Source organism: Triturus cristatus, chromosome 8 (genome assembly GCF_964204655.1).
Source record: "Triturus cristatus chromosome 8, aTriCri1.1, whole genome shotgun sequence".
Taxonomy (NCBI): domain Eukaryota; kingdom Metazoa; phylum Chordata; class Amphibia; order Caudata; family Salamandridae; genus Triturus; species Triturus cristatus.
This window is the reverse complement of record NC_140591.1, coordinates 437,866,830-437,888,729: the sequence shown is the minus strand read 5'-3', so window position 1 is coordinate 437,888,729 and position 21,900 is coordinate 437,866,830. Positions and strand designations below refer to the sequence as shown.

The 21,900-nt window shown below is 42.4% G+C and overlaps 1 protein-coding gene across 2 annotated transcripts in view; it reads right to left on the bottom strand.

Annotated features, from left to right (window-relative positions):
* The window catches only part of LRRC63 (leucine rich repeat containing 63), a 242,022-nt gene that overhangs the window by 191,112 nt on the left and 29,010 nt on the right, over positions 1-21,900 (bottom strand). For both annotated transcript variants that reach the window (XM_085621841.1, XM_085621840.1), the window contains exon 2: positions 12,569-12,697. In XM_085621841.1, the coding sequence (XP_085477967.1) occupies positions 12,569-12,692 (124 nt within the window). In that variant the 5' untranslated portion in view covers positions 12,693-12,697. The remainder of the gene's footprint in view (positions 1-12,568; positions 12,698-21,900) is intronic.

The window sequence follows — 21,900 nt, the reverse complement described above, 5'->3', positions numbered from 1 at the left end:
ACATTTTACATGTTTATTTGAAAAAATATATATAAAAAAAATATTTAAGGATTTTAAAAATTTAAGCATAGTCTTTATAAAAGATAAGAAAATTAAATTAAAAATATGTTTGAAAAAAATGAAGAATAAAAGAAAAAAATAGCATTTAAAAAACCTTGCAAATTCACTGAAAAAACCATGGGTTTCACACACGTTATAGTTAGGAATTAGCATTTAAAAAACCTTGAAAATTCACTGAAAAAACCATGGGTTTCACACACGTTATAGTTAGGAATTAGCATTTAAAAAACCTTAGAAATTCAGTGAAAAAACCATAGGTTTCACACATGTTATAGTTAGCTGGACATTTTACTCGTAAAAAACCAATGAAATTGCCCCGTTATAGTTAGTTCAGCTAACTATAACTCGCGCGCCCGCAATGCACTGCTGATGACGTCACATATTACATCACTCATGACATGGTCAGTGACATCACTCGTGACATCACTCATGACATCACTGATGACATCTCAAATGACATCACTGATGACATCACTGATGACATCATCCAGTGAATGTGTGTTTTTCTGAAAATTAAATATGTTTTATATATGTGTATCTCAAGGTCGATGGAAGAATAAATGTGTATATAAGTGTCTAAATGGATGATTTGTTTTTGAAAAATTGATTGTGTTACTGACTGATTAAGTGTATCTCTCACTTTGTGTATAAGTGGCTGCATGGGTTGGTGAGTAGCTACATGGGTGTCTATATAGGTTATTAGTTGTTTTTTTGAGTATCAGTCTGAGTGTCTGTATGGTACGGTGGGGGGTATTACGTAGTGCATAGATGCATGAATGAGTGACTCACTGTTTGTATGTGTTGAAGACAGCATGTGTGCAGGACTGTATGTGTGGATGAGTGTGTGTATGGGTGTGTTATTGAGTGAATGACTGTCTCAATAGTGTCTTCAGGAGTAACTACATATGTTTTTAACTAGTATATGTGACTATTGGTGTATATATGTGAGTATATGTGAGAGGGAGAGATTGAAAGAGTTCCTGTATGAATAAGTATGTGTTTCTATAAGTGATTGTTTAAAAGACTAAGTATGTGTAAGTTTCCGTAGAAGTAAGTATGGTGGTGTGTGTATTACTGTATATGCAAGTAAATGTATGTTTTATTCTTTATTAGCATGAGTGACTATGTGTGTGAGTAACTCTATGGATGAGTGGCATTGTGTAACAGGATGTATAGATGTATGAGTACATATGATGAGTGAGTACATGTATGAGTGACTGTATAGGACTGTTGGTGAATGAGTGGATGTGTATGTGGATCTTAGAATTACTGAAGAGGTTGTTGTAACTGGTATTGGTATGTCCATTGTTTTGAAATTTTTAGTCTCTATTTTTGAATGTGTGTATCAAAGCTTATATTAAGGTGAGAGGAGGTCTGCCACTCTATCACAAGGATGATGTCATCAGTGATGTCATCAGTGATGTCATTTGAGATGTCATCAGTGATGTCATGAGTGATGTCACTGACCATGTCATGAGTGATGTAATATGTGACGTCATCAGCAGTGCATTGCGGGCGCGCGAGTTATAGTTAGCTGAACTAACTATAACGGGGCAATTTCATTGGTTTTTTACGAGTAAAATGTCCAGCTAACTATAACATGTGTGAAACCTATGGTTTTTTCACTGAATTTCTAAGGTTTTTTAAATGCTAATTCCTAACTATAACGTGTGTGAAACCCATGGTTTTTTCAGTGAATATATATATATATATATATATATATATATATATATATATATACATATATATATATATATATACACATTATCTACTGGCGGTCGCCAGTAGATAGTTATAGTTAGGACCGTGTTTCCATAGGAAATCCGCAACATTCTATTTGAAATAACTTTGGCGCCGGTTGACGAATCCTCGCGAAATTTTCAAAACTAATGGGGCGCTACGCTCCGCTCCTACCCTGAAAGTCTCGGGGGGATTCGTCAAGCGGGGGCTGAGAAAAAAGGGGGGTCCCAAAACGCATTTTCCCGATGCATTTTCCCATAGGACCTTTAGTCCGAGCTACAGCCCGAACGGCTGAACAGAATTACTTGAAATTTGGCAGAGAGGTAGTCCTCAGGTCAAGGATGTACCTTTTGTAGGTCTGGTGTAAATCTGTTCAGTAGGTCCTGAGAAAATAGCATTTAAATCAATATATATATCTGTAAGCCCACATAGATTTATTTGTAGGTGCTTCCGGCATGCTAGCACACAGAAATGTATTAGAATGAATTTGAATTACTATTTTCATAATAAGCAGTGAATTCCCACGCGTATTTTATTTATTCATTACAACTTTATTGTTTCCGAATATTCCGGACAAATCCCGTTTTCAATATTTTAACGCACGTAAAATAGCATGTTTCTTTATGACAATTGCCTTTGAATTCATGTATTCGTATTTACCGTAGTGCCTGAATTATTAACATGATCTAATGAAAATTTTTTGGCCAATAATGGTTGCGAAATAATGTACTCTCGAAGTATGTTCTTTATGTTTATGAATGATGCATTCGTATTTCTATGGCCGATGGGCACACAGGAAGTAACTTGACAAAGGCAAACGCCGAAACGCGTCGTCCTTCGAAAGCTAGCGCACAATAAAGTTTTTGTGCGGTTTCCTGGTGTGCTGTCTTCTTATTCCTGAATTTTTTGGAGCATAAGACTTGGATTATATATATATATATATATACATATATATATATATATATACACATTATCTACTGGCGGTCGCCAGTAGATAGTTATAGTTAGGACCGTGTTTCCATAGGAAATCCGCAACATTCTATTTGAAATAACTTTGGCGCCGGTTGACGAATCCTCGCGAAATTTTCAAAACTAATGGGGCGCTACGCTCCGCTCCTACCCTGAAAGTCTCGGGGGGATTCGTCAAGCGGGGGCTGAGAAAAAAGGGGGGTCCCAAAACGCGTTTTCCCGATGCATTTTCCCATAGGACCTTTAGTCCGAGCTACAGCCCGAACGGCTGAACAGAATTACTTGAAATTTGGCAGAGAGGTAGTCCTCAGGTCAAGGATGTACCTTTTGTAGGTCTGGTGTAAATCTGTTCAGTAGGTCCTGAGAAAATAGCATTTAAATCAATATATATATCTGTAAGCGCGCTCCGTGCGCTTACCGTAAGCTTACCGTACGCGTACGGTGCCGTGCGCGAGCTCAATTCTGATTGGTGGTTACATGACTGTAAACATTCGAATCAGTCGAAATCAGGAAGTGTCGGCCGCCATTTTCTGTCTCTCGCACTGAGAAACAAAGGTGGGGAACGTGAAAAGGGGGCAACGAAGAGAGTTGCAGACCCCCTAGTGTTTGTCAGGGGGTCTAAGAAGGACCCAAAAGTACGAAAAATACATTTAATAATTTTTAAAAAAAATCGCGGAGTATGCGCACGCGAAAAAAAAAATAAAAAAAAAATAAAGAAGTAACAATCACATTTAGTAAATAAATTAAAGGACCCACAAGGGAGAAAAAAACAAATGTTACTGTGTAAAAAAAGGCGAGGCGCGCACGGCATGGACTGCGCAACGTGGGCGCTCGGTGCGCGAAGCGCATGGTGCGCGCAGGGTGTGCGCACAGTGAAAAACCAGAAAAAAAAATAAAAAATAAATACATAACTTAGCATTTAAAAAACCGTACAAATTCACTGAAAAAACCATAGGTTTCACACACGTTATAGTTAGGAATTAGCATTTACAAAACCTTGCAAATTCACTTAAAAAACCATAGGTTTCACACATGTTATAGTTAGCTGTACATTTCACTCGTAAAAAACCAATGAAATTCCACATTATAGTTAGATCAGGTAACTATAACTTGCGCGACCGCAATCCACAATGTGTAATTTCAGATGTCATCATTGATGTCATGAGTGATGTCACTGACCATGTCATGAGTGATGTAATATGTGACGTCATCAGCAGTTTATTGTGGGCGCGCAAGTTATAGTTACCTGATCTAACTATAACGTGGAATTTCATTGGTTTTTTACGAGTGAAATGTACAGCTAACTATAACATGTGTGAAACCTATGGTTTTTTAAGTGAATATATATATATATTCACTTAAAAAACCATAGGTTTCACACATGTTATAGTTAGCTGGACATTTCACTCGTAAAAAACCAATGAAATTCCCCCGTTATAGTTAGTTCAGATAACTATAACTCGCGCGCCCGCAATCCACTGCTCATGACGTCACATATTACATCACTCATGACATGGTCAGTGGCATCACTCATGACATCATCCTTGTGATAGAGTGGCGGTCGCGCGAGTTATAGTTATCTGAACTAACTATAACGGGGCATATTTCATTGGTTTTTTACGAGTGAAATGTCCAGCTAACTATAACATGTGTGAAACCTATGGTTTTTTAAGTGACTATATATATATATATATATATATTCACTGAAAAAACCATAGGTTTCACACATGTTATAGTTAGCTGGACATTTTACTGATAAAAAACCAATGAAATTCCCCCGTTATAGTTAGTGCAGGCAACTATAACTCACGCGACCGCAATCCTCTGCTGATGCTAATACTGTATTTAGACACTTATTTGCCCATGTCTTCTTCCATTAAATTTTAGCTATACATATATTACAAATATTTTTTTTTCATAAAGACACATATGTCATCAGCAGAGGACAGTCAGGACCTGGGCACAGACAAGAGAGTTCAGGGAAAGGGGCCTCACAACAGACCGCGTGGGGCAGGCAGGAGGAGCAGTTGCAGCACAACAGACCAGGGAGGGCAGAAGGGTGTGGCAGTAAAATGGACCATGGTGGACAGGAGGAAGGGGATAGGGGCATGGCATGTGGACAGGCAGGGTGGAGGTGGCAGGGACAGGTTACAGGCAGGTGGGAGGGGAGTGGCATCTCAACAGAACAATCAGAGTAGATAGGAGTGGCAGGTCCATGGAACATGGTGGGCAAAAAGGATGGAGCAGGGGCATGCACAAAGACACCGGAGGGCAGGGGGAAGGAGAATAGGGGCAGCAAGCTAAGCACAGAGGCTAAGCAGGAGGTCAATGATGGGCCATAGAATTGGGCTATGCAGGGCAGGAGGAGTGGACTGGTCCATCATGCTAAATGGAGGGCAGTGGCAGCACATCAGACCTTGCATGGCAGGAGAGAGGAGGCTAGTCCATGGATTCAGACAACAGAGGATAGGGAGAAGTTGGATGGGGCAGCAAGCTAACTGTTCAGAGAAGGTGGGTATTGGGAACTTTATTGTTTTTAAAATGTGTGTCTGTACGGACTACTTAAAATATGAACAAGTAAGCAGCATAATCTCACTTTTATTCAGGAAGCAGAGGACGTTTGTGACTGTGACTCCGGGCTCACTTGGCAGAAACACCCCCTTACCCTCCACCCCCCATTGCAAAATGTAATGCCCATGAAAAGGGTAGGTGGACGCAGTGTTATATAGAACATAGTCCTGAGAGCACGATTGAAAATGAAAACTAGATATATTATATGGTATAAACTATGTACCAAAAAGTGTGATATAAAATGAACCGGGCGTGAAATATAATATGCAATACATTGTGCGCAATGACAGATTCATTGGAGAGCGCGACATAGCCCAGGCACTAGCGCGTGCTATGCGATATGCGCCTTGGAGTGTAATATGCACAGGGCAGTGTCGTGTAACCTAGCTAGTCTCTAAAGTTGCAATATAAAATATGTGCTGGGGAGTGTAACATTGCATATGCACTGTGACAAAGATATGGATCCCAGATTGTAATATATATGGCATAGCGCTGTGCGTTATAACATAGGCATCGAGGAAGGCACGTTAGATGGGGCAATATAACCCGTGCGAAGGCAAAGGTGGCATGACATATTCACGGGGTTGTGTTACAGTGCACATGGGCTAGAGAGTGTCATAGCATACGCACTAGCTGGTGGAATTCAACACAGAGGTGTGTGGCACTCGGCGGGCACTGGTGGGTGTAACACAGCATTGGGCTCAGACAGGAGCAGGCTGTGACTCTCAAGTGAGGTTCGTCTTCTTTCCAGAGAGTAAAATAAAAAGTATTACACATCCGGCGGTGGATGTGTGTTTTATTAACCGTGAGGGGGGTTTCTTGCATAGTTTGCTCGAATTTTTGTCGAATCCCCTTTGAATGCCTTGGTGTGTGTGTGTATTAAATGTGCCCATCAATAGCTACCCGTTTGTATAAATAAACGACAAGTGTGTCTACTTGGAGAGTACCCACCGGCGGGGGCGCCGGGAATAGGCATGGTAGGGCATCAGACATGTCAGAGCTTCACTAGCGGTGTAAATACATTCCACGTGGATTCATTATATGCATAGTTACCCTTTAATGAATATCACGCAAATCGTCATGGTGATAGATACATACGGTTTGTCCAGCATGTCCTAGGTGTTTCTATAAATATATATTTTTTGAAAATAATAAAAAACAAAGGCCGGCCCCGGGGGATGGGGTCCCCGGGGCCATAAGTGGCCTGAGGAGGGGGGCAACGCAACCCCCTCCTAAAGAATTAAAAAAATAAAAAGGCCATGACCGGGGGGTTGGGGTCCCCGGGGCCGATTAAGGCCTTGGGAGGGGGGCCATGTGGCCCCCTTCCAAATTTATTTTTTTCAACAAAAAAAATTAGGGTGCAGGCCCTGGGGGATGGGGTCCCCAGGGCCAATACATTAGAAAAAGAAGGAGGGCCACACAGCCCTCCTTCTTAAAAAAATAAAATAAATAAAAGACCGGCATCGCACCGGAGGCCCCTCCTTGCAGCACTCTGCAAACGCGCCCCCTGGCCAGTTGTAAGTTGGGGAATTAATTCCCCTTCAATATTGTGGGTCCCTGAGGGCCAACTAGCCCAACAGGTATCTCCAGTATGCGCCAGGGAGCTGCGTTGCAGACAGGTGTTCTGAGGCCACGCCCCTTTTTACACCTCTATGCAACGCAGCTCTGTGGCGCTTACTGGAGGTACCTAGTGGGCTAGTTTGACCCTAGGGACCCTTAGGATTCAAGGGGACTTAATCTCCCAACTTAGAACGGCCACAGGGCGCGTTTACACAGTGGTGAAGGGAGAGGACGGGCCTGAGGTGACATGTGCAAACACGCCCTGTGGCGCATTTTAAGTTGGGGAAATAATTCCCTTTTAATTCTGAGGGACCCTGGGGGCCAACTAGCCCACCAGGTGCTTCCAGTAAGCGCCACTGCTCTGCATTACAGAGAGGTGGTGCAGGCCGTGCCCCTTTTTACACCTCTCTGCAATGGCGCTTACTGGACATACCTAGTGGGCTATTTTGCCCCTAGGGACCCTCAGGATTCAAGGGGACTTAATATCCCAACTTAAAACGGCCACAGGGCATCTCAAATGCCATCACTGATGACATCACTGATGACATCATCCTTGTGATAGAGTGGCAGACCTCCTCCCCCCCTAATATAACCTTTGATACACACATTCAAAAATAGAAACTAAAATTTTCAAAACAATGGACATACTAATACCAGTTACAACAATCTATTCAGTAATTCTAAGATCCACATACACATCCACTCATTCACCAACAGTCCTATACAGTCACTCATACATGTACTCACTCATCATATGTACTCATACACCTATACATCCTGTTACACAATGCCACTCATCCATAGTTACTCACACACATAGTCACTCATGCCAATAAAGAATCAAACATCCATTTATTTGCATATACAGTTATACACATACCACCACACTTACTTCTACAGAAACTTACACATACTTAGTCTTTTAAACAATCACTTATAGAAACACATACTTATTCATACAGGAACTCTTCCAATCTCTCACTCTCACATATACTCACTTATATACACTAATAGTCACATATACTAGTTTAAAACATATGTAGTTACTCATAAAGACACTATTGAGACAGTCATTCACTCACTAACACACCCATTCACACACTCATCTACCCATACAATCCTGCACACATGCTGTCTTCAACACATACAAACAGTGAGTCACTCATTCATGCACCTATGCACTACGTAATACCCCCCACCGAACCATACAGACACTCAGACACTCATACTGATACTCAAAAAAACAACTAATAACCTATATAGACACTCATGTAGCTACTCACCAACCCATGCAGCCACTTATACACAAAGTGAGAGACCGATACAGATATTTACATATTTAAACATTACTCACTAAGCTGTGTATTCACTAAAATACACTTAATCAGTCAGTTATACAATCAATTTTTCAAAAACAAATCATCCATTTAGACACTTATGTACCAATTTATTCTTCCATCGACATTGAGATATACATATATAAAACATATGTAATTTTCAGAAAAACACACATTCACTGGATGATGTCATCAGTGATGTCATCAGTGATGTCATTTGAGATGTCATCAGTGATGTCATGAGTGATGTCACTGACCATGTCATGAGTGATGTAATATGTGACGTCATTAGCAGTGCATTGCGGGCGCGCGAGTTATAGTTAGCTGAACTAACTATAACGGGGGAATTTCAATGGTTTTGTACGAGTGAAAAGTCCAGCTAACTATAACGCCCCTGAAACCTATGGTTTTTTCAGTGAATATATATATATATATATATATATTCACTGAAAAAACCATAGGTTTCACACATGTTATAGTTAGCGGAAATTTTACTGATAAAAAACCAATGAAATTCCCCCGTTATAGTTAGTGCAGGAAACTATAACTCACGCGACCGCAATCCTCTGCTGATGCTAATACTGTATTTAGACACTTATTTGCCCATGTCTTCTTCCATAAATTTTTAGCTATACATATATTACAAATATTTTTTTTTCATAAAGACACATATGTCATCAGCAGAAGATTGCGGTCGCGTGAGTTATAGTTTCCTGCACTAACTATAACGGGGGAATTTCATTGGTTTTTTATCAGTAAAATTTCCGCTAACTATAACATGTGTGAAACCTATGGTTTTTTCAGTGAATTTGCAAGGTTTTTTAAATGCTAATTCCTAACTATAACGTGTGTGAAACCTATGGTTTTTTCAGTGAATTTGTACGGTTTTTTAAATGCTAAGTTACTTTACGCCATTCGTGGCGTGCGCGCCCACTTAACGCAGTTCGTTCCGTGCGCGCACGGTGCGCTTCGCGCACCGCGCGCCCACTTTACGCAGTTAGTGCCGTGCACGCACGGTGGGCACGCGGTGCGCTACGCGCACCGCGTGCCCACATTACGCTAGATGGGCCATGTACGCACGATGCGCTTCGCGCACCGTGCGCACATGGAGGACATATTATGCGCTTCCTTGTGATAGGTAATCTGTTGAAATTTTTTGGGGAAATGCTGTGCTCTTATATGCCATGCACAAATGGTGGCCTTCGGCCACCATTTGCACACGGGGTGGGGAGAGTGGGTTTTTTATTTTTTAATAATTTTTTACCGTACGCGTACGGTAAGCGTACGGTAAGCGTAATCGGCGAAATTTTCGAAAAATAAAAAATTACCGTTTTTTGCCTTGGGGGATCTTTGAAGACTCAACTAACATGGTTATGTGCATGGGCGCTGTCTAAACAGCCCCTTTATATGTTTTTGGCATTTGTTTATCAGCTCCCCCCTCAGAGTGCGAGAGAGAAAATGGCGGCCGCCGCTTCCTGGTTTCGACCGATTCGAATGTTTACTAAGATCTAAAAACCAATCAGAATCGCGCTCGCGCACGCCACCGTACGCGTACGGTAAGCGTACCGTAAGCGCACCGTAAGCTGGCTCAGATATATATATTGATTTAAAGGCTATTTTCTCAGAATCTACTGAACAGATTTACACCAAACCTACAAAAGGCACTTCCTTGACCTGAGGACTACCTCTCTGCCAAATTTCAAGTAATTCTGTTCAGCCGTTCGGGCTGTAGCTGTGTCTAAAGTTCCTATGGAAAAATGCATGGGAAAAGCGCGTTTTGGGACCCCCCTTTTATCTCAGCCCCCGCTTGACGAATCCCCCCGAGACTTTCAGGGTAGGAGCGGAGCGTAGCGCCCCACCTATTTTGAAAAATTCGCGAGGATTCGTCAACCGGCGCCAAAGTTATTCAAAATAGAATGTTGCGGATTTCCTATGGAAACGTGGTCCTAACTATAACTACCTACTGGCGACCGCCAGTAGGTAATATATATATATATATATATATATAAACCAAACAAACGCCACTGCGCTTGAGAGGGCACTCGACGGTGTTCTGTTCCCTCCGGAATTGAATCGCCTTCAGCAGCCCGCCTTACTGCAACTCCAAATATTTCACCATTCCCCGACGCGTTTCAAGGCGAAAACGCCCCTTAATCATGGGTTCTTAACAGAGGCACAGACACGCTCACCTTTCTTTCACTCCTTTTATTCAAGTTGATTTGGTGAAGAACCGCCCTCAGTGGGCGTGGCTTAATGATTGCAAGCGCATTTTGGGAAATGCAGTCCATTAGGTGAGTTATATTCCCTTAAGTAGGCTCCATGCCCCGGTAACATTTTACTTCAATTAAAATCCTTGAGTAGGACGGAGTTGAACAAGGCAGGCTTTCTTCTGCTTAGAACATCGTGCCACCCAGAGAGCGATCGTCCCCCTCTTCAGCCTTCTCATGAGATGAGAATGGTGCTCCTCTCCCACGGCCATGGCTGCCGTGCAACAATATAAACCAAACAAACGCCACTGCGCTTGAGAGGGCACTCGACGGTGTTCTGTTCCCTCCGGAATTGAATCGCCTTCAGCAGCCCGCCTTACTGCAACTCCAAATATTTCACCATTCCCCGACGCGTTTCAAGGCGAAAACGCCCCTTAATCATGGGTTCTTAACAGAGGCACAGACACGCTCACCTTTCTTTCACTCCTTTTATTCAAGTTGATTTGGTGAAGAACCGCCCTCAGTGGGCGTGGCTTAATGATTGCAAGCGCATTTTGGGAAATGCAGTCCATTAGGTGAGTTATATTCCCTTAAGTAGGCTCCATGCCCCGGTAACATTTTACTTCAATTAAAATCCTTGAGTAGGACGGAGTTGAACAAGGCAGGCTTTCTTCTGCTTAGAACATCGTGCCACCCAGAGAGCGATCGTCCCCCTCTTCAGCCTTCTCATGAGATGAGAATGGTGCTCCTCTCCCACGGCCATGGCTGCCGTGCAACAATATAAACCAAACAAACGCCACTGCGCTTGAGAGGGCACTCGACGGTGTTCTGTTCCCTCCGGAATTGAATCGCCTTCAGCAGCTTGCCTTACTGCAACTCCAAATATTTCACCATTCCCCGACGCGTTTCAAGGCGAAAACGCCCCTTAATCATGGGTTCTTAACAGAGGCACAGACACGCTCACCTTTCTTTCACTCCTTTTATTCAAGTTGATTTGGTGAAGAACCGCCCTCAGTGGGCGTGGCTTAATGATTGCAAGCGCATTTTGGGAAATGCAGTCCATTAGGTGAGTTATATTCCCTTAAGTAGGCTCCATGCCCCGGTAACATTTTACTTCAATTAAAATCCTTGAGTAGGACGGAGTTGAACAAGGCAGGCTTTCTTCTGCTTAGAACATCGTGCCACCCAGAGAGCGATCGTCCCCCTCTTCAGCCTTCTCATGAGATGAGAATGGTGCTCCTCTCCCACGGCCCTCTCAAGCGCAGTGGCGTTTGTTTGGTTTATATATATATATATATATATATACATTAACATAACTGATGAAAATATTTATTTTACACTATATATTTACTATGATATATTTAAATTGTATAAGTATTTGTACTAAGTTTAAAATATTTAAAAACATTATATAATGTAAAATATATATTTGTATTAGTTATTTTACAATATATATGTATATATATAAATATGTATGTTTGTGTGTTTATATAGGAATATATTTTATATACAGTGTTAAATATTAATGGAATGTATTTAATTTATATCACATTAAATTTATATATTACAACTATTTAACACTTACTACTTCAAACTCTGAATTCAAAAATCGATATTTCTGGAAGATATTAGTGTCAACAATATTTTTTTTCTGATATTTTGGTACTTACCATTTTAAGCATAGGAGCACGATATTATGGTAAACAATATTTTTGACACAATATTGTGTCAGTAATCCAGTCAATCTGTATGGAATGATGTTTTCTTTTTTTGTCTAAGGTGAGCGGTGATAACAGTACATAAGTGGACAGAGAATGCAGTATTTCTCTCTAGTCAAGTCCTTTTTTGGTGACTGGTCTGGTAAATTGTCCAAGCTGAGTATGTCCTACCTGCAGCCAAATGCAATTTTAAGTTTCCAGAGAGAAGGCAGAGCAGCCATCTTCTCCAACACTCCCTATTGCACTAAGCTATGCACTGTTGTAATGTTAGATAATCTGAGGCTCTCCATCTCCATAATTATCTTTTCATGTTACTCCAGCTATAATTAACAGACATATCACTTTTGAGACAATGCAGATAATAAGTAAGCAATAAAAGATGTTTGGTTTTACAAGAATGGCTCACCTTCATGATTGGCTGTCTTTGTTAGTGATGGATTGAGTGGGGCAAGAAATTTCGGCGGAAGGGGTCTGCGAAGTAATAATGGTGGCTTAAGCATATCATGCCTGGATGAAAATGGAATTTCCATGCCTCCTAGAAAACAGTTATTAAATGCGTATTACCATTTATGCATTTGCTATACCATCAATTATTCATCTCCTTCCAGGCTTTGCACAACAATATTAATATTTCAGAAGACTTGTCTAATGCATATATCAATGTCATTTTGAGGAATGACCCAGAACAGACCTTCGAATTTAACGATATAGCAAATCTTACAAAATTAAACAATGGGAAGGTAGTCTACTAATGTTCAAGGGCCAGTTAGTTTAGAATGTTTTGTCATTATTGGCACAACACTTGTGTAGAATATCTGAAATTCAAAATCTAGATCTAGATATACCATTTTTGAACACATGAACATCAAGGGAATCACAGCCTAGAAGGTGTCCATAGTTTGATATGTTCTAACACATACAAAACATACCAATCAGATATATCTATGTGCTTATTACCAGTGTAGCAAATTGAATTCTTCGGCTGTGGCAGAGAGCAGTCGTGGAATTGATGCAAACAGTGGTTGAACCCCAACATAGTAAAAAAAAGTAATTCCTATTAGGAGGACTTCTGGAACAAACTTAATGCTTACCATCAGAAGCTTAGCAGAAGCAGCAAGGCCACTTAGAAAATATTGAAAATGTTCACCCTTGGAAAATATTGAGGTTTCTCCTGCAGCAGTTGCAACTGAGCATGTAGGTCATTCTTTACTACCCATAAAAAGAGACGTTTTACACTGGCTGACTGAAAAAATGTCCAGTTACCAACCTTCTTCAAGGCAAACACAGCTTCCCTTGAGTCCTCAACATTGTACCTTTTCCAGCTTCAGAAGAAATGTTCCAACAGGCAAAAAGGTTTCCTTGGGCAGAACTGGGACTCCTTTGAATTTGGTGGTCAGCAACAGGCAATCTTTCTTAGCCTTTAGAGTGTTGACTAGACCCAAAGACTACATCTAAAGCTTGCAGGCAGCAGGAAAGTCTTCTCTTTTTCTATTCCAAGCATCTTGCTGTCTGAGAGGGTCTAAGCAGTGTGATAAAGTTAGCAGTCCAGTAGTTGGGGGGCGGAGCGAGGTGGGTTGAGGGGAAGAGGAGGGGTCAGGACAGGATGAGGGCAGTTAGTGTAGGGACAGGGTCGAAGTAAGAAGCAGTGAATAAAGCTCCACTTGAAACGACCTGATGTGTGTGGTTATTTGTAGCCCGATACTACAAGCAGCATCTTTTAACGGGCAGACTCATTCTTTGTTGGACACCAAGTTTAAGCAAATCATACTAAAATTATCAGTTTCCACACCAAGGGGCCTATTACGATGGCGAGCGGACCGTATCGGTAAACGGGACTGACTGTCAGGGGTGCGGCAGTCCCGCAATAGCAATTTGGATGCGACCGCCACCCTGGCGGTCACATCCCGGATATTCAACATTGTGGCGGGTGGTGCTGTAAGCAGCACCCGCCACAATGTTGAAAATGCACGTTGTGCATTGGCATGCACAACGTGACAGGCACCGCGCGGTGTCTGCCACCTTGAGTATGCCAAGGCAGGGGGTACTCCCCATGTGCACCCCCCCACACTCAGGGGGCCCGTAACGGGCCCCCACAGCCAAAGCCCGCATGCCTTTCCATGACAGCATCGCTGCCATGGAAAGGCCAAAATCCGCACATATCCTAATATGGCGGGCATTGCCTACCAGGCACCGCCACCATATTAAGGCCCAGGACCGCAAAGCAGGCAAGCATAACGATTGCCTGCCTGCTGTAAAGCGGCGGACGGTCTTTCCGTCCGCCGCTGTACCCCCCGCCATTGTAATCTGGCTGGGGGTAATTGAAGTGTGGGCGGGCAAAGATGTCTGGCGGATTGCCACCGTCGTTCGGGCGGTGGCAATCCGCCCGACATCATAATGGGTCCCCTAATATTTACAACAGCATGACTAAGCTCCTGTTTCATGAAGGTACTTTAACTCAAAAGGTGTACTAGAGTTTTTTGTAAAACAGTCAACCAGTATTGCAGTACTTTGCCTCCTACCCAACTCATCGCCATCTTCCTCAAAATCTGCCCATGGCTCAACTTCCTGCCTTCAAAGGTTAAAAGATATCCACTGCTCAAGGTTCCATCTGCCCCACCCAATGCTAAGAGGGGTCTCTGTGGCTGTAAGATTTGTTGTACATAAAGGGAGCAAGAGTTATAATCCCTTTTAACAGGGACATAGAGCATGAATGTGGGGAAGGTCTACCTGCAGCCCAAACCGTCAGCCCTTTGAAGCCACACAATAGGCTTCTGGCTTTATGTGAGATAAGGTATGAAGTGGCAAAATTAGGTGCAAGGCATATGGGAATCTGTCTAATAAATTGATTAGCCCTTTAAAAATACTCAACCTAAATACAGGCAAGCAAAATGACACTTATAAAACATATTCAAGGATTGTAGATAACAAAACGTCAATGGATTCATACATTTAATGTCATACTTATTTACATTGTGCTGCAGATTTGAAGTTTGGATCATTTTCCTGATAAACATTAGAAAAATAGCATTAGGCCAAAATGCTGCACTCTAAACCCCAGCCTATGCAACTTGTGTACAGACATGGACTAATAAGCATGCTATCTTGTTAGATGTAAGTGAGAAAATCATATCTTTAAAGCTTACATTCCGGAATTAACTTTATGCAGGTATGCATATTTGTTTACGCACATCTACTGCTGGCATAGTGAAATGCTAAAGTTGCCAATTCAAATACTGAAGAAGTTTTCATCTCTTTTAAACATTGCCTGAGACCTTTTGCATCCCCATGTGCTGCTACACAACTACAGTTTTCTGGATGTAGGCGGAGGAAACATCTCCTTCAACTTTACAAAACAGATCTGAATGTTTGAAGCATATTTCCAGGTAACCAAAATCTAAAACATGCCTATTTAAACACAAAACAGATTTCATATTTAGGTAGAGCAGCGGGTTTCTGATTTCCGGGCTTAAGCTGCTTCAGAGGTCAAAATACCCCTGCTTAATTTTCCATTGTTGCTTCCATGTTTTGTAAGATGTGACTAAGTGAGGAAATACTGTAATATAACTAGATTTTATTCAGTGTTTGTATGTGTGAGGATGCAACACTTTTGTCAGTTTTCATACAGGAAGTTTTGCCCATCCACAGTTATTACTGCCATGTAATTATTTAAAAGTGATATACTTCAAGACTGTGTAGGAGTTATTCTAATGCATCATGAATTTCCCTTTTGTGAGTTTTGCTTATTGAAGCCTGACATACACTTTTGAGATCTGTCAGCGGATTTGAATGGCCCTCTGTGGTAAGTATAGAGGTAGCACTCCGGAGCCGTTGTTCAGGTAAGAAAAGTATTTATTAAGTTAAGACTTCACCCACGCCATGGAACTGGTACGAAGGTCGATTAGCAACTGACGTTGTACATCGAACCCACCACCAGCGCACACTCCATGCGCGTGCAACCATTGTTGAGTAATAACATTCAGTAATGACATTCTATTTTCCAATACAAACAGACTACATCACCTCCCCCTTATCATAAAACCAAACAAAGAAAAACCTCAGAGTAAACAATGCAAATTAATATCTTGCAAAATCCTTGAATCTAGCCAGAGACCTCCTGACCTGGCCACCAAGCTCAGCACTTGACTAACTTGAAGTCAAAGACCTCCCAACAGGCCCGCTAACTGCCTGCTCTGCACTCTCCAAAGCTGTTCCGCACCCTGCTTCTCCCTGCAGCCAATGAGTTCACCCATGATCCTGCTCACTCAATGCTTCCTTCCTACACCTAATGATCTTAGCTTGATCCTGCGTCACCTTTACCAACTGCCTTTTGTTCCACCATCCTTTACCATCCAAGAAAGCTGCCCCCTTGCTTACCTTGCTAGCTTGCACAGACCCCCTTCTTTACGTTGGTGGGTTTTTTAATCATCACCCAATCGCCTACAGCTATTTCCTTGACCACCAGATAATTCTTCCTATTAAAATTTTCTTTCATCCGCAACTGCTTCGTCCTGACCTTGCCTGCGACCCCACCTGCACTAACATTTTCATCTGCTTTCTCCATTCTTTTTGCCCGCAGCCATGAAGGAAATAGGGTTGTGTGTGCCTTTCTGCCTCTTAGCAGCTCAAAAGGTGTAGCTTCAGTGGTACAGTGTGGTGATGTGTTATAGTTCCATACTTTCTCCTCTAGAAACTTTCCTACATCTAATCCAGAAGCGATTGCTGACTGAATTCCTTCCTTCAGTACCTTATTACCCCGTTCCACAAGTCCATTTGAAGCAGGCAAATACAATGCCACCTTGAAGTGCTTTATATCCTGCATATCCAAAAACGTGCACATTTTTTCAGACACAAAGTGCGTCCCATTATCCGTAACTAATGACCTAGGAGCCCCTTCCAACAAAAAAACCTTTTTCAAAAATCCAATAGTATTATCTGTATCAAGTGATTCCACAAATGTGTAACTCACCCACTTCGTATAGTAATCAACAGCCAAAATTAGCTACTTTATTTCATTTGGCAACACATTACAAGGCCCCGAGAAGTCCAGACCAATTTATTGGCGGGCTGCCCCATGGAACAGAGTCGGATGCAATGGTTTGTGCGCAACCTTCCAGTTTTTGTCCGATAGCAAACACTCCTCACAACTATCCACCAAGCTCCTGACCTGGAAGTCTATGGTGGGCCACCAACACTGTTGTTTTACCCTCATGCTTGTTTTAGTAACCCCCATGTGACCCTGGTGAGCTAACTTTACGATGGATTCCCACAAACCAGCTGGGGGGATGAACTTGTCTCCTCTCATCACTATGCTATTCTTCACTGATAGCTCATCCTCCACCTAAGCAAGTCCCCAGACAAACTTCTTGCCTCAGGCCATTTCTGTGAGTAATACTCCAACACCTTCAAAGCATATGATGACCTCTCCATCTCGAAAATTCTGTCCTCCTTAAAACCAAATAGCCGCTTCAATGACCCACTCCCTTCCAACTGCTTGGTAGCGACCTCCCCATTCATTATTCCCATTTGGACTAAAATCATCAATGCCTCCCTTCTTCAAGGCTCCCTACCTGACTCCCTAAAAACCAGGCAAGTCATCCCCATCCTAAAAAACCCACTCTGAATCCTGCTATTCCAGACAGCTTCAGACCAACAACTGAGCCAACAAATCGCTAATTTCAATCTATTAGACAAATTCTAATCTGGTTTCAGGCCCAGGCACAGCACCCAAACAACTATTCTTCACATTGTAGACGATGCTCTTCAAGCCCTTGACCAAGGCAAAACCTGTCTCTTCATCCTACTGGATTTATCCTAAGCATTTGACACCTTCAACCACGAGAAACTACTTGAACACCTCGAACACAGGATGGGAATAGGAGGTACAGTCATCAAATGGTTTGGTTCCTTCCTCTGGAACCGCTCCCAGAGATTCTTAGTTAACAGCAACCTATCTGCTCCCTCCCTGATAACAATCGGTGTCCCTCAAAGCTCAAAACTGTCCCCTACCCTCTTCAATCTCTACCTCGAACTGCTAGCTGAAATACTCCACACTGCCAACATTTCCTTCCACATGTACACCGACGATACCCAGATCTACATCAAAATCTCATGTCTAGAGGAGATTAATTGTTTGAATGAGGCTCTGAAGTTAACTGTTCAATGGCTTGCCAGCAACCAGCTCAAACTGAATGCACAAAAAACAGAGTTATTTCTCATCTCCCCCCCTAAAAACACTACTGACATCCTCGAATGGACCAACTCGATCACAGCTCTTAACTGCACACCAACCATAGCGGAATCTGCCATATCTCTCGGCATAACCCTTGGACAGCAACCTGAATATGCGTGACCACATCAACTCGATGGCCAAAACTGCCAGGTTCCACCTGAGCTATTTGAGAGAACTAAAACCCTTCCCCCTTTGGGAACCATCTCCTCATAGATTCCAATATTTACACTTTGGTGGTAAATGTTCGACTGAGGAATACCGCTATCAAGTGGAGGACAATTATGACAGCTGACGTCAGGCGACTACATTGCATACATTTGCACACTGGGTTTTGTGCATTACATGAGATTCTGATTGATGGCCACTGCATAGGTAAGCTTCTTAGTGTATTTAACAGTTGCACATTGCTCATTGAAGTAGGCTCTGGATAGCCAGGAAACAACAGTGAGGGAATCACAGCAAAATAATGTATTTCCTACACATTAAGGCCCTCATTTTGATGTCGGTCGAAAAGCCTCCAACCTGTGCTCAGAGGCTTTCCGATCGAAATCTTCAGTTTCACTTTCAGCCGCCGTATTACAATGACGGCAATCGGAAGTGAAACCAACTGGCCATTCTGGCTGGCTTCTGAAGGGCTCAATGAGTCCATCGGCCAGTCGGAACCGGCAAGTAATCACTTAAGGATGGAGTGTCAGCCGTCGTGATTAAAATGTCAGTTTCCCACAAGCTTTTCATTTTGGGCTTTCCGACATGAAAAGCCAATCAGAAAGAGACTTTGGGGGCCCCTAGCAGGGCCCTCTTGCAACAGTGGCCTCCGGTTGGGTGACTGGAGGGCCAATATGGTGCCCCCTGTTAATCTCAAACCAAAAACAACAACAATGCCAATACTGATGCCTTTTTACTCTCGTTTATTTACGAGGGAACATATTGAAGACAACAACATGTACCATAGACCTCTTTTTCCGTCTAATTAATCCACAAATTTCTTTTATTTATTTTACATAGTCCATCACCAATAGTTTTTTAAAACCTGTACACAACACTGCTACTTCCTCCGACTTCAACACAATAGACTAGCACTCTTTTTTCACACCCATATCACCCTTTTCATACATCACCATACATTCTCATTCACTGTTCTTATCATTCACCACATCATCCAACACACTCAATCACAAATCCTCTCACATATAAATGACAATTTTCACATTCACTAAAATTAATTCAGTACAAGCCATAGAAATATGCTAAACATAGTATCCACTATATCAAACAATTCGGTTAATTCTCAATTCTTATGGCCCAAAAAGAAATAGGTCTACGCGTTTCAAACCCCCTCCAATCCCGGGGTTCTCATCAGGACCTGTAAGATGAAAACAGAAAAAGAACTCTTTCAGTGAAAGTAAATACCCAGTGGTCTCTCTTTGCATACTGAGCCTCTAATAGCAACTTTGGCTTACCTCAGTCATGGACTAGAGCAGACGATCTAGAAGACTGAAAAGAACCAATCTATATCAGGAGACCACAATCAAAATTGGACCAAAATCAATACCAATTCATAACCGAGTCACCAACATACACTTAATCAACACACTAGCATCTTTCTTACATTGTGAGTTGTCTGGCTGTTCTTCTCTGGTTTAATGATATCCCCAGTAATTCAATCCCTGAAATACCAGAAGCGCCTTGTTATTATAGCCCCATATGCTGAACATAAGGTTGCGCAGTATACATTTGCGCCACAGGTTACCATTTATATACAATTCGGTATCTCCAGATCCACTCTTGGGGCGTGTTGTACCAGCAGGCCACAACCCAACCCCTCTCCACTACTTCCATTTGAGGTAACTATCCGTCGTCTACCCCTTAGACGCGGCCATCATAGCACTGCTTAGCGCCTTCCTGGCATATCCGCTCCCCATCTTGCTTCCTCCAAACACCGGCTACTAGGGTAGGGCCGGAGAGTCCAGGACCACCAGCAGGACGGCCCCCTCTCCCGCCAGCCCGGAGCCCTAATGACTGCCTCTCTGTTGCAGGTCCAGACAGTCTCCGCCAAAAGGAGTCCCCGCCCCTTTTTCTCTTGCCCGGGACCCCGCCAATTCTACCATTTAGCTTAGGGATGGGTGCGTGGGCAAATTGCTCCAGCTGCGACCCTCCGGCAACCCCTGAGGCGAGAGGACGAAGAGGGCAACTCCCTCAAGTCCAGAACTTTTATTGACTTCGCCAGGTCTGGTGGCTTAGTGGACTAAAGCAGCCACTGCAGCGGCCTGTGTTTGACATCATGGTCACAGGTTCAAATCCCTCCGGGTCCACTCAGCCTTTCATCCATCTGAGGTTGATAAAATTAGTACCATTGAGTTGGGTAACAATAAACATCTGTTATTCAGCGCCAAGACACCTACGGGTAATTGTGCGCTTTACAAATACACCTGTTATGTTATGTTATTGACTTTGGGTAGGGATCGCCAGCGCACGTCCCTGCCTTCTCACATTTCCTGGCGAACCTACCCTTGACCAATTCCCAGGAAACGAAACTGTTCCCTCTTGCCTCTCATTCTACAAACTATTGCGGGAGCAGGCCTGAATATGCAGCGCAGAGAACTAGTGAAATAGAGTTAAAATGTGAACTTTTTTCCCACGGTTAAGTGTGGGAGAACTAACTAATCGCTGAATTCTGCAGTTTATACTTGGTGTCCTCTTGAGACAATAAAATTGATTATTGAAACAAAAATGCCACACATTCAGTCTTTAACTGACAAACTCCTTCTTTAGGAGCATTTAAGTGTTACTGCCCACTGCTGTAAGCATTAACAATTGATAATCGACAAACCATGCATTACAAGCTCGTGCAGAAGGCAGCGGGAAGAGCAAACAAGCTATTTAGGGCCTGATTATGAACTAAGGAATAATTTATCACCCTTGATAAATAACAATACCATGCGGTATGTTTTCTTTTGGGTGCAATAAATAACACCTATTACAAGTTCAAGGGGAATATCATGCAAATGTTGGTGTTTAACACACCAAAATCCGCATGATAATGGTCAAAAACGAAGTTTTCCCCTGTCAAATTTCGGCAGGTTTGATCTGCTGAAATGTAATGAAGGTTGGGTTATTTAATGAGGCCAATACACTTTGGATGCGTTAAATACCTTCAAACTCTAAATTCTGACACAAGTGTATACAGGCGTTTAAGCATGGGTCGGAATATTACGAGGAACTCTTAATAGGGCTCTTAGTCGCAAACACACAGCCACAATGGATGCTGTCATGATCAGTTTTATTAAAGCTATCAGTACTTCCGGAGTGCTTGGCACTTCGGCCTTACTGACACCAATTAGCAATGATCTCGTATATTTTGTGTTTTTTACTGCTTGGGTGACAGTGGAGTCTGAATGAATAAAGTTCCCACGCCACTAGTCTACATGAACACCCTTAAGTCATATATATAAACTTCTTTATTCGGTTTTTACAAATTGTAAAACATTTCACACACAAAAATATACAAA